Source organism: Cetorhinus maximus, chromosome 20 (genome assembly GCF_964194155.1).
Source record: "Cetorhinus maximus chromosome 20, sCetMax3.hap1.1, whole genome shotgun sequence".
In the NCBI taxonomy this organism is placed as follows: Eukaryota; Metazoa; Chordata; class Chondrichthyes; order Lamniformes; family Cetorhinidae; genus Cetorhinus; species Cetorhinus maximus.
Genome location: NC_135898.1, coordinates 31,038,255 through 31,051,826, shown reverse-complemented (window position 1 = coordinate 31,051,826; position 13,572 = coordinate 31,038,255). Strand labels below are relative to the sequence as shown.

Here is a 13,572-nt window from a genome sequence, read left to right as displayed (position 1 = left end):
ACATCAGTGATGCCACCAGTGATGGTGCTTGTCATTGCTGCCAGAATGCCATAGGCAGGTGTCGTAGACTATCATTCTCTCTGAGTGCTCTCAGCACCTTTGAGGTGGGGCTAGCCACCTGTCACCGGTGATTGTGTGCTCCTGAAGGGGTCAGGTACTGAAGGCTGACAAAAGATCAGGTGCATTTAATGCTTCGTGGCTGCGTCTCCATAATATGACTCTGATCACAGAGCACAAGCGAGCTGCCCTCAGCCAGACAGGAATCAGAAATTCACAGATGCAAGGTGAGTATGTCAGGACTGTCTTCGCTGCATGTCGTCATCCTGCAGCTATGAAGGCCTACAAAGCGTGCCTGCCTCTTCTGGCCAGTGCAATGGCCTCATCACCAGGACCCTCACCTTCAAGAACCTCATCACTGTCATCCCCTTTGACGACTTTCTCATCGGAGGAGACGTGCAGCTCTTCCATCTCCTCCTCAGCCAGACCCTCCCCCCGTGGCAGCACCAAGTTTTGTAGCACGCAGCAAGCTACGATGATGCGGGACACCCTCTGGGGACTGTATTGCAGCTCCATCAGACCTGTTGAGGCACCAGAATCTCATTTTCAAGATACTTATTGTTTGCTGCACAAAAGTCTAGGCTGTGGCATGAGCCTCATTATACTGGCACTCTGCTGCTGCCTGAGGCCGCCACATGGGCGTCACATCCTCTGTGGGTAGCCCTTGTCCTCAAGGAGCCAATCCTGCAGCCTCTGTGGACCCTGGAATAGGTCAGGTATCTGAGACCTGCTAAGGATATTAGAGTCATGGATGCTCCCTGGGAAGTATACGCAGACCTGTGGGATATGTTTGTGGTGGTCACAGACCAGTTGAACGTTCAGCAAGTGGAAGCCCTTGAAGTTGATATAGTTGACTGCTTGTTGCCATGGAGTGCCACATGAGTGCAGTCGATGGCACCCTGCACCTGTGGAAAACCAGAGATCTGCGCAAATCCCAGCGCTCTTACCTCCTGTCTTTCCTAATCCCACGCAAAATGCACAAAGCTCTGTGCCTTCATGAAGATGGCGCCCATTACCTCCTGGATACACTTGTGGGTGGAGGCCTGCGAGATCCCACACATGTCACCTGTGGAGCCCTGGAAGGAGCCACTGGCGTAGAAATTGAGCGCAGCTGGGAAAAAGCGACTTGGCTGTGCGCACCCACGAATGCAAGGTGCCTCTTCCTTGCTGCCCTACGGGCAATGCTCATGAATGCTGCTCAAGGTTGTGTGCAGTCACCTCCGAGTTCATCTTGAAGTTCAGATCGCCAGATGCACATCTTTTAAAGGCAGTCATGAAGCACACCGTCCTGAAGTCACACCAACGTGGGAGGATGATTCTGGCATGAGGGCACAATAATGAGATGCAAGTACATTAAAATTAAGTTCCCGATGTTGGACTGCGGGAAAAGCGGCCCGCCATTGAGAGGCGGAGTGGACAATGGGAAACTGGTTTAACAATGACATGAAACCTGTTTTTGGCCTTCTCACCATATTTTCTGCTCACGCCTGCCTTGACACCTTCCGCCAATGGGACTGGACGATTCCGCCCATATTTTTCCCTTTGGTTTCTGGAGTAAATTTCAAAGGGGTGTAAATGTCTGGGGGCACATTTTCTTTCTAAAACACTCTTCCATTTTTTAAAAGAAATCATTCAAATGCGCTAATAATCTCCTGGAGGTCCAGTATTTCCAGGTCACTTTGTGAAATTCCCAGCACATGTGTGGCTCAAGGCTGCTCCATTGCCTGCAGTCACAAATATGACTTTGCGGTAGCCTGAGAACCAATCTGAAAATGCCTAACTGCAGAGAACATCATATTAGGTGCAAATGCCTTAACCCATGTGCAGCATCACCTTGCCACATCTGTAAGCTTGAGGGGCTAAATGCCTATTCCTGTTCCTGTGTTTCCAAGAGTGATAAAGCAGCCCATGACAAATGATGTGTGTGCCTCAAATTTCCAAGTAGCTTCTCCAGTGGGAGATTGGTTGAACCTCACTGTGAATATGACTAAGTTCAGACATTTGGGCTATTTCTCCAAGGTTACCAGCAATGTTACAATGCGAAAGCTCTGGAAATTCACAGCCATACTATAGTAAGTCTGTAGGTCACTTAATATGGGGGGAAGTGCTGCAGGTTAGAAGTTGATTTTAGGCCGTTCTGGTTAAGTGATTTTCTGTACTGACTGCTGCAGGGTGAATAGCACATTAGTTTCCTTTCATTTTTACTGAAATCATTCTCCCACCTGAGCTTATTTTGAGTGTATTAACATGTTCTATTTTACATAGGGAAGAAACAGTTCCTCTGGTCATCTCATGGTACAGAATACTCCAATACGTGGCCGTATAGTACCATCAGTTCAGAGCCAAAGGTAGGTTCATCTTAGAGTCATGTCATATAACCTATTATTATCCATTCTTACACATAAAGTAATAGGTGTTTTGGGTGGAGTAACTTGTCAATAATCTACCAATATCTGGATCCTGAATGCTACATGAAATGACCAAATCAGTCAGTTGGGACATTGACCCTCAGTTTTCAGTATGGGTTTACTATTGTGGCAATAATTTCCTGTTGTAGTCATAAAAACAGCAATGAAGACCATGAAGGTTGATCCAATCAACTTCAGCCACTCTACAGTTTGAATACATAAGTACATGTACACATGTTGAAACATGGGAACAGGCTCAAGGAGGCAAGGGGAGGCTATTCAGCGTCCTTGAGCCTGTTCTACTATATAATTCATGTTTGATTTGTATCTTAACACCATCTGCCTGCAGTGGTTCCATATCCTTCATGTTATGATCCTGTTAGGACTGTTAAAATTTAACAAAGAAATCTGAACACCCAGTAATTAGCTGACAGAACTACACCACAAGATTCCGCTATTTTTTTTAACAAAAACAACTTTATTGTATATTAAAAAGAAAATCTATAAAGCAAGCACCACTAACTTACAAACTGTACTTATAAAGACGTATGTTATAAACTCAGTTCTACATTTTACTTCCCCCAAGAGTTCCTTTTATCTTACGCAATCTTGAAGGTTAATTCATTTTTCCTCTCCAGGACTAAACCAAGGGTGGGACTTTCCAACCCTGTCTGCTGCCAGGATCATCCAGTCCCACCGAAAGTCAATGGACTTTTGGCTGGGCTGCCAAACCTCCTGCAGCAGGTCCCGCCATGATGGGGCCGGAAAATCCCAGCCCAAAGGTATATCACCTCTCTGGAATTCACTCATTTATTTTCAGTGTTACAGCTATTGGCCAAGCTGCAAGATTTAATTGGGGTCCTTCCATTAGCCATTGGCTAAGTGACCCTCCAATTCCTTTAACAACCACATGACTCTAGATTCTATAGCTCCAGCATGGGCCTCCCTAAAGCAGTGAGTTAAAATATCAGAAAACACCACTGGCTTCCAATTGCCCGCTGCTATGGTTTAAAACTACAACTAAGCTGATTACTTCCAGAACTCCAACTGCAACAACGTTATCTGCCTTTCACAGAGGATTGCTGTAGATTCAATCATTTTTCCCCTTACCAACTTTGTCTTATATTGAATACCAGCTCCCGATTGCAGATTGCTGCATCATGGACAATAAATCTAGCATTTACTCTACTTCAGGTGTAGGTCTGGCTTTATCTCTCAACCTTCAAGGATCTGCAAGCTACATAAGACCCAAATCTGACACAGTCTCTTAGCTGCTTTTCCAAACATCAACCAATCTTGCCTGCTGCTACACCCTAAATGAATTCGCAGAGATAACTCAAAACAAAGAATCTCACTGAGCTCCACTCATCTCCATGGTAATGTGACACACACAGCCTGTTCCCCGGTAAAAATGCAAACTAACTATCTTTTAATTCCAAAGCTTTCCTTAATTCTGGAAAACCATATGAATAACTTATCCTTTATTGGAATAACTTCAAATGTCATGTCTCCAGTTCTTTAGCTCAGTAAGCCCACCTGACAACATAGGACTCAGGAGCAAGTGTAGGACATTCAGCCTCTCGAGCCTGCTCCAATGTTCAGTAAGATCATTTCTGATCTGGTTGTGGTCTCGACTCCTCTTCGCTATCTTCACCCCATAACCCTTGACTCCTTTGTCTATCAAAAACCTGTCTAACTCTGCCTTGAATAAATTCAATGACCCAGCCTCCATTGCTTTCTGGGAAAGAGAATTCCACAGACTAATGATCCTCTGAGAGAAGAAATTCCTCCTCATCTCTGTCTTAAACAGTAGACCTCTTATTCTTGAACTGTGTCGCCTAGTTCTAGTCTCTCCTACAAGTAGAAATATCCTCCCAGTATCTATTCCATCAAATCTCCTCAGAATCTTATATGTTTTAAAAATTCACCTCACATTCTACTAAACTCCAATGGGTAAAGGCCCATCCTGTTCAGCCTTTCTTCATAAGATAAGCCTCTCATCCCAGGAATGAATCAAGTAAACCTTCTCTGAACCTTCTAACACAATAAGATGTGTTCCCAAAATGGGGAGGCGATGGGGTAGTGGTATTATCTCTGGACTAGTAATCCAGAGACCCAGGGTAATGCTCTGGGGGCCTGGGTTCAAATCCAACCACGGCAGATGGTGGAATTTGAATTCAATACAAATCTGGAATTAAAAGTCTAACGATTGTTAATTGTTGTAAATTTCCATCTGGTTCACTAAGAAGGAAATCTACTGGCCTACATGTGACTCCAGAATAGGCAGGTTCCTGCCCCACCAGCAGAACAGACCCAACAAAAGAGGTGGCACAGTGATATACAGTTGGGAGGGAGTTGCCCTGGGTCTCTTGTCGAACCTGGACCCCATGAAGTCTCATGGCATCAGGTCAAACATTTCTACCACAGCGCACCGAGAGACTGGGAACTGTTTAGAGCCCCTCGGGCTGTACAGCTCAAAATGAAAGGCTGTAAATGATTGTAATATTGTTTGTACTATCAGGTCAAACATGTGCAAGGAAACCATGAGCTGATTACCATGAACCGACATCCCCTCAGCTGATGAATCAGTGCTGATTCACTGATGGTGGCAAGGGCCATGTACTCTGGGCAGGGGACTTCAATGTCCATCACCAAGAGTGGCTCGGTAGCATCACTACTGACCGAGCTGGCTGAGTCCCAGTCCTAAAGGACATGGTTGCTGGACTGGGTCTGTGGCAGGTGGTGAGGGAACCAACAAGAGGGGAGAAACATACTTCACCTCAACCTCACCATTTTCTGCAGATGCATCTGTCCATAACAATATCGGTAGGCGTGACCATCGCATGGACCTTGTCCCGAGTCCTGCCTGAGGATACCCTCCATCATGTTCTGTGGCACTACCATCGTGCCAAATGGGATAGATTTGGAACAGATCTAGGAACCCAATCCATCAACAGCAGCAAAATTCCACTCAAATACAATCCGTAATCTCATGGCCTGGCATATCCCCCACTCTGCCATTACCACCAAGCCAGGGGATCAACTCTGGTTCAATGAAGAGTGCAGGACGGCATGCCAGGAGCAGCACCAGGCATACCTAAAAATGAGGTGTCAACCTGATGAAGATACAACACAGGACTACATGCATGCCAAACAGCGTAAGCAGCAAGTAACAGAGCTAAGCAATCCCACAACCAATGGATCTAAGCTCTGCAGTCATGCACATCCAATCGTGAATGGTTGTGAACAATTAAACTCACTGGAGGAGGAGGCTCCACAAACATCCCCATCCTCAATGATGGGGGAGCCCAGCACAGCAGTGCAAAAGGCTGAAGCATTTGCTACAATTTTTAGCCAGAAGTGCCCAGTGGACGATCCATCTCAGCCTCCTCCTCAGATGCCAGTCTTTAGCCAATCCTATTCACTCCACGTGATATCAAGAAATGGCTGAAGGCACTGGATAGTGCAAAGGCTATGGGCCCTGACAATATTCTGGCAATAGTACTGAAGACTTGTGCTCCAGAAATTGCCGCGCCCCTTGCCAAGCTGTTCCAGTATAGCTACAACAGTGGCATATACCCAGCTATGTGGAAAATTGCCCAGGTATGTGCTGAACACAAAATGCAGGACAAATCCAACCCGGCCACTTACCGCCCCATCAGTCTGCTCTCGATCATCAGTAAAGTAATGGAAGGGGTCATCAACAGTGCTATCAAGCGGCACTTGCTTAGCAAAACCTGCTCACTGATGCCCAGTTTGGGTTCCACCAGGGCAACTCAGCTCCTGACCTCTTTATAGCCTTGATTCAAACATGGACAAAAGAGCTGAACTCCCGAGGTGAGATGAGAGTGACTGCCCTTGACACCAAGGCCACATCTGGACGAATGTGGCATCAAGGAGCCCTAGCAAAACTGGAGTCAATGGGAATCAGGGGGAAAACACTCCGCTGGCTGGATTCATACCTAGCACAAAGGAAAATGTTTGTGGTTGTTGGAGGTCAGTCATCTCAGCTCCAGGACATCACTGCAGGAGTTCCTCAGAGTATTGTCCTTGGCCCAACCATCTTCAGCTGCTTCATCAATGACCTTCCTTCTATCATAAGGTCAGAAGTGGGGATGTTCACTATGATTTCACAATGTTCAGCACCATTTACGTCTCCTCAGATACTGAAGCAGTCCATGTCCAAATGCGGCAAGACCTGGGCAATATCCAGGCTTGGGCTGACAAGTGGCAAGTATCATTTGCACCACACAAGTGCCAGGCAATGACCATCTCCAACACGAGAGAATCTAACCATTGCCCCTTGACAATTATCCTGGGGGTTAGCATTGACCAGAAATTGAACTGGAATAGCCATATAAATCCTGTGGCTACAAGAGCAGGTCAGAGGCTAGGAATCCTGCGACAAGTAACTTACCTCCTGACTCTCCAAAGCCTGTCCATCATCTTCAAGGCATAAGTCAGGAGTGTGATGGAATACTCCCCATTTGTGGATGAATGCAGCTCCCACAACACTGAAGGAGCTGGACCATCCAGGACAAAGTAGCGTGCTTGATTAGCACCACATCCACAAACATTCACTCCCTCCAATACCGACACACAGTAGCAGCAGTGAGTACCATCTAGAAGAATTCACCAAGGCTCGTTAGACAGCACCTTCCAAACCCATGACCACTGCCATCTAGAAGGACAAGGGCAGCGATAGATGGGAACACCACCACCTGGAGGTTCCCCTCCAAGTTACTCACCATTCTGACTTGGAAATATATCGCCGTTCCTTCACTGTCGCTGGATCAAAATCCTGGAACTCCCTTCCTAACAGCACTATTGGTGTACCTACACCACATGGACTGCAGCAATTTAAGAAGGCAGCTCACCACCACCTTCTCAAGGACAGCTAGGGATGGGAAATAAATGCTGGCCCAGCCAGCGAAGCCCACATCCTGCGAATGAATAAAGAAAAAATTCAAATAAGGAAACCAAAATGCCATTTTATGATCTTACTTCTCTAGCTGTTAACCTCTTAACGTGGCCCTAACATTTTTACTCCAAGCTTGTTTGAATTGCATTTACTTCAGGGCTGCTTATCAGGGCTGCTGATGCCTCTATTTTCTACAGTTAAAACTTTAATTCCTAAAGCTAAAAGTTATATTTCAAAAGCTATGAATTATGAACTAGATATTTACAAAACTTGATACCTTTACAAAACAATAATCTTAGTTTTGAAATCCTCGATTGACCTAGGCTGGGATTTTCCTGCCCTGCCCTGGTGGGACCCACCGCGGGGGATGAGGTGTCCCAGCCAAAAGTCCATTGCCTTTTGGCTGGAGCGGACGATCGTGGTGGCGGGTGGGGCCGGAAAACCCATCTCTCATCTCAGCAGCTTTTGTGGGAGAGAGTTCAAGATTTTGAATACGCTTTATATAAAAAAGTGCTCCCTGATATTGACTTGGTTTTAATTTTAAGCACTTGATCTGGACTTCCCCAGTCGAAGGAAATAATTTCTCTCTATCTACCCTATCAAATCCTTTCATTACCTTAAACATCTCAATTAGAACACACATTAATCTTCTATACAGGTATTCAAGGGAGTATAGGTTTGGTCTATGCAACATCATAATTTAGCTTTGTTAACTGCAGGCATTAGTAACTTGTCAAGGATACTTTTGGGTTTAACCTGATTTCAAAGATGACTTGAACATTCCATATAATTTAACAAACTGATGAGGTGATAGTGACAAGACCATTTTTTTGTTATCATGGCTACCATCATCCTTTTGTAGGAATGGAATGAATAGAAGATACAGGAATAAAGGTGGAGAACTCGAGCCATCCTTAACAGAAATTTTCAACATCATTTCTGTTCAAATGTGCTCAAAATATTTAGTAACATAATTTGACATCAAAGGGCAGAATTTTGAATTCGGCACACGGGTGCAATCGGCGGGCCTGGGAGTGGCCAGGAAATGTGCTGCCACCCACGCTCGGCCCCTGACTGTGATTTCAAGCTCGCGGGCCAATTAAAGCCTGTTGAGTGTGAACGGCGGCTCCCCAATGACCGAGAAGTGGCGTGCAGGGGAAGGGGCCTATTGGCTGCCTGGTCCAGTGGCAACCCGGTGGCCAGTTTAAAACCAGCACAGTCAGGCCCTGGAAGGCTGCCAGTGATGAAGACATCTTCGGTGTTGTCAACAGGAGATTATAAATTATGGATTCAAATGTGGCTGCAGATGCCAGATGGGAGGACAGATCGGGCAGGCACTCGGCCTCACGGTTTTCTGATGAGTACCTCGCGGTCCTCCTGGAGGAGGGACACCCTTGTCCCCAGGAATGGAAGGAGGAGGTCACTGCACCTTTCAAAAAGAGCTTGGGAGGAGGTGGCAGCGCTGGTCAGCAGCCATGATGTTGTGCAGCGCACCAGGGTTCGGTAGTACAAGAGGTTTGATGACCTGCTGCGCTCAGGAAGGGTGAGTACCATGTTGGCATGGATCAGTGTGTTGAAGTGTTAAGGGCTGGCTGTACCCCAATGGAGCTCATGGGTCTTAGAGTCTGAGTGCTAACTGTCAATGATGCCAGAGCTAACCAAGGGGGTGAGCCCTGGCTGCTTGGACTGAGTGCCTTGCGGCTCAAGGGCCACGACTCGGATGTGCCCTGCAAGATGCTCCTGAGATGGGATTGGCCATGCTGCAGTGGTGCTGCAGGTAGAAAGTGGGACTAACCAATGCTCCTCTGTCCTTTCAGGATAAGATGGCCCATAACAACATTGAAAGGCCAAGGACAGTCAGCGACCCCCCACCCCCAAACCTCCCAATCCTAACCAGGTACGAGCAGGATGCCTAGGAGCTGGAGAGGCACCACGGACCTCGGTCAACTGGCCGCAGAGAGGCTGGGGTGTCAGATGAAGGTAAGAGTGTAGTGCACAGAGGTGAGAGTTTCAGATGGTGCAAACACTCTTGTGTAGCCTCATCATTGAATGGGAGCCTCAAAACTGGATTCCCATTGATCATTGAAAGATGATGGCACCATGATGCAGATCTCCATTGTCTCACCAGGGTGCATGGCACGCACAGTTACAGTGTGGTGACTTAAACTGATGACATGTCCTTGTTCTCCTTTAGATTTGCCACCCAATTGCAGCAACCCAAAGAGCCACCCCTGACACCAGAGGACCACCAGGCTCCAGATGCACCTGCGTCACACCCGCTCTCTCAACCAGGCACCAGCGCAGATTTCAGCACTTCGGTGGGTGTTAGATCTTCGGCTAGAACGTCGGTGCACATTGGTGAGGGCACTTCACACTCGCTGAAGATACAGGCAGAGGCAGGGAGTGCCCAGGGCACCAGCAGTCAGAGGACTGCTGGAGACCAAGATGATGTTGAGCCGAAGGCAGATGATGAGCCTCTGGAGTTGTCCATTTGGCGGCAGATGCTGGATGACCAGTGGAATGTGTGGGAAGATCTGGCGGAGATCCATGGACGTGGGGAAGATGTTTCCATTAGTAGGAGAGACTAGGACCCAAGGGCACAGCCTCAGATTAAAGGGAAGACCTTTTAGAACAGAGATGAGGAGAAACTTCTTTAGCCAGAGAGTGGTGAATCTATGGAATTCATTGCCACAGAAGGCTGTGGAGGCCAGGTCATTGAGTGTATTTAAGACTGAGATAGATAGGTTCTTGATTGGTAAGGGGATCAAAGGTTACGGGGAGAAGGCGGGAGAATGGGGTTGAGAAACTTATCAGCCATGATTGAATGGTGGAGCAGACTCGATGGGCCGAATGGCCTAATTTCTGCTCCTATGTCTTATGGTCTGTGAGGGTACGCGTGCCATGGTCTCCGTTGTGGAGGAGTCCATGCGGAGCATCAGCACTGTGCTGACCCTCATGGCTGAGCGCACTGCCTCCTCCATTGAGAGAGTGGCAACTCTCATGGAGAGGCAGCTCCAGGAACAGAATCAGGGGTTCCTGGGGTTGTGCTCGGACCTGCAAGCCCTCACACAGACACTGACCTCAGGTGGTCAGTGTCCGTGTGGGAGATGGATGAGGTACCCAGTATCCCAGCTAGGTGCTCATTCATCAATGGTGAGCAGGGAGGCCCAGAGCGACCTCATGTTGGCGTATGAGCTGCCTGTTGTCTCTGTGGGCTCCTCTCAGGGCGCTCTGGATGATGGCAGCAGCTCTTCCACCCCTCTGCCAGTGGCCGTGGAATCTGATGAGGCTGCGGCAATTGGGGAGATGTCAGCTGTGGAACTGGCTGCCCCCTCCCATGCGGGGCCAGCACAGGCTCCACTGGCCAGAGGACCACCACCAAGGTTATCAAGGCCAACAGGACAGCAGAGTCAGCAGGTTGTCTCCAATGCCGGTGCTAGCGAAATGGGTGCACCAAGACATAGCACTCGCAAACATAAGTTTAAGGTGCCATGAGCACAAGAGGGACTGGTCACGGGTAATCTTCTGTTGTGCAATGTTTTATTTATGTTTACTGCTCTGGGGTTGAAGACCAGAGAAGGTTCTGTTAATTTGTTTTGACTGTCAACTTGAGATAAATTTTCTTTTGTCGTAATGGCCTGAGTATGCTTCACCTTTTTTGTTTAATATGGTGCAGGGTACGCCGGTATATAATGCTGGACGTGAGTGGCACGAAACTTTATTGCACAGGCACTGAGTGGACTTTGAGGTCAAAAGAAAGGGTCATTGCAGGCATTCGGGATGGAGGCGGCAGCCCTGGCTTGAGGTGGTAGCACTTATTTGGCAGCCTAGCTGAAGGAGCTTTTGATCAAGGCATCCCTGGTGCCCCTGCCTCCCTGGAGGTTACAGAGGTCTGCCTCCATGCCATCAGCATTCTCCTCACTGTGCTCCTCTTCTGACTGACTCCTAGATTCATCATCTGTGGCCTATGGAGCTGCATCAAGATCCTCTTCCTCCAGTGGGTTCCCCCTTGCCAATGCCAGATTGTGGAGAGCATGCAACCACTATCAGTGACACCCGCTCTGGGGGGTATCGTAGTGCTTCACCTGAACGGTCGAGGCATTAGAAGCGAATCTTCAGAAGACCTATGGTTCTCTCTATCACCGCCCTTGTGGAGGCATGGCTTCTGTTATACCACTGCTCTGCCTCTGTTCTTGGTGGTGGAGAGGTGTCATAACCCACCTTTCAAGGGATAGCCCTTGTCACCCAACAGCCATTCATGCAGTCGGGCTGGAGCACTTAAGAGCCTCGGCACCTGGGAGTGTCTCAGGATGGAAGCGTCGTGGGAGCTGCCTGGGTACCTTGCACAGATTTGCAGAATCTGCATCCTGTGGTCACACACTATCTGCACGTTCATGGAGTGGAATCCCTTCCTGTTGACGAAGGCGCCGGACTCACCTGCTAGCGCCTTGATGGCCACATGTGTACAGTCTATTGCACCCTGGACGCGGGGGAACCCAGCAAACACTGCAAACCCTCTGGCTCGCTCAGTCTGGCTGTCCATATGGAAATGAACGAAAGTCAATACCCACCTGAACAGAGCTTCTGTCACCAGCTTGATGCAACTGTGGACAGCTGATTGGGAGACTCCACACAGATCCCCCACTGAGCCCCAGGAGCCAGAGGCATTCAAGTTGAGGGTTACTGTGACCTTCAGAGCCAATTGAATGGGGTGTCCACCCACACAGTAGGAGCTGATTTCAGGCCTAATCATCTGACAGATGGAGGTCATTGTCTCCCTTGAGAGGCGGAGCCTCCTTCGGCATTGAGCCTTGGACATACTGAGATAGCTGCATTGCCGCCTGTAAACCCTGGCTGCAGGGTAGTAGCATCTTCTGCTGCCCCTAACGACTTGGACTGCCAGCTGTGCCTGTGCCTCTCTTCCCACAGGTCGCTCCTCTGGAAGCTGCATTGGGACACCTGGCCTCCTTTCCCTTCTGCCCCTCTCTTTCTTCTCAGAAGAGATGCCACCAGTGGAGACCACAATCCTGATTACCAGGGTAAGGGAAGGCTATCTGATACATGGAAGGGTCCACGCGGTCTGAATTCTCCGGCGTCCCATGAGAAACCAAGGAGCCCTGAAATGAAGCCTGGAAATGTGAGCAATGAAGCCCCGAACAGAGATGAAGCTGCCATATACCAATAAGTCACCAGCAGCAAGCTATCTGCCAGACTCCCCACTACTCACACTGGCAATTCTGCTGACCCTTTTAACTCTGTCCTTGGATGAGGATTTTGAAATTATTGGCTGGCCGCCTGCCCGAATTGCTCATGCGACGAGCGTAAAACCGCACGGTCAATGAAAAATAGGGGTCAATTGCCTTTTTAATAGCCTTAGCTGGCCTCTTAATTAATGGCGGGTGTGGCTCCGGCACCTGCCAACCGAAATATCACACAAATACGCGATGACGTCGGGACGTTCACCTGATGTCATCACGTTCTATTTTACACTCGAGCGGGTCGGGCACATGCCTGGCCACTCAGTAACAAATTCTGGCCAAAAGATATAATTTGGAAAGAGGCATAAAAAACGATCTTTAAGCATGCCGCTCCACCCCCCCACCCCCCACCACTCCTTCCCGCCACCACCCCTCTAGGCACGCTTACACCCCAGGCCCAAACCCTAGTCTCTCAGCCTCACTTTCTCTTCAGGCCTCAGATTTTCCACCACCCTTGACCTCACTCTTTCCCCTTGGCCTCACTCTCTCCCTCCAGCACCAGTCCCAAGCTCTCCTCCCCCCACCCCCAGACTTGGTCCCACTCTCCACCCCATCCAGTGATAGTGACTTACAGAGGGGAGGTGGCACCTTGAGCTTGGCCCATCACAGGAAGTAACTCTACAGGCTGCATCTGAGCTACTGCAACAACCAATCACAAAGCGATTTAAAGGCAGCTGGCTTTGCTTCAAGCATTGCTGAATGCATCATCAATGTGCATGTTTCTTAGATATGGTCATGTGGTATTAGTCCTTTCTAATGAGGTTTGTCAGTGAAGAAATGCCTTGGGGACTGTAATGTTACAGTTCTGTTATCTATTCTGCCTATGCCCTGGGGAACTTGAATTTTCTTCCATTCAAGTATATCTCTCAAATTGCTGCTAACAATCCTTGATGAATTAGACAAGGAGGCTGTTGTGTCACAGAATAAA

The 13,572-nt window shown here is 48.3% G+C and overlaps 1 protein-coding gene across 3 annotated transcripts in view; it reads left to right on the top strand.

The window, feature by feature from the left end:
* The window catches only part of LOC144695004 (myopalladin-like), a 383,661-nt gene that overhangs the window by 339,254 nt on the left and 30,835 nt on the right, over nucleotides 1-13,572 (top strand). For all 3 annotated transcript variants that reach the window (XM_078565852.1, XM_078565849.1, XM_078565851.1), the window contains one exon: nucleotides 2,323-2,405. In XM_078565852.1, coding sequence (XP_078421978.1) covers nucleotides 2,323-2,405 — 83 coding nt within the window. The remainder of the gene's footprint in view (nucleotides 1-2,322; nucleotides 2,406-13,572) is intronic.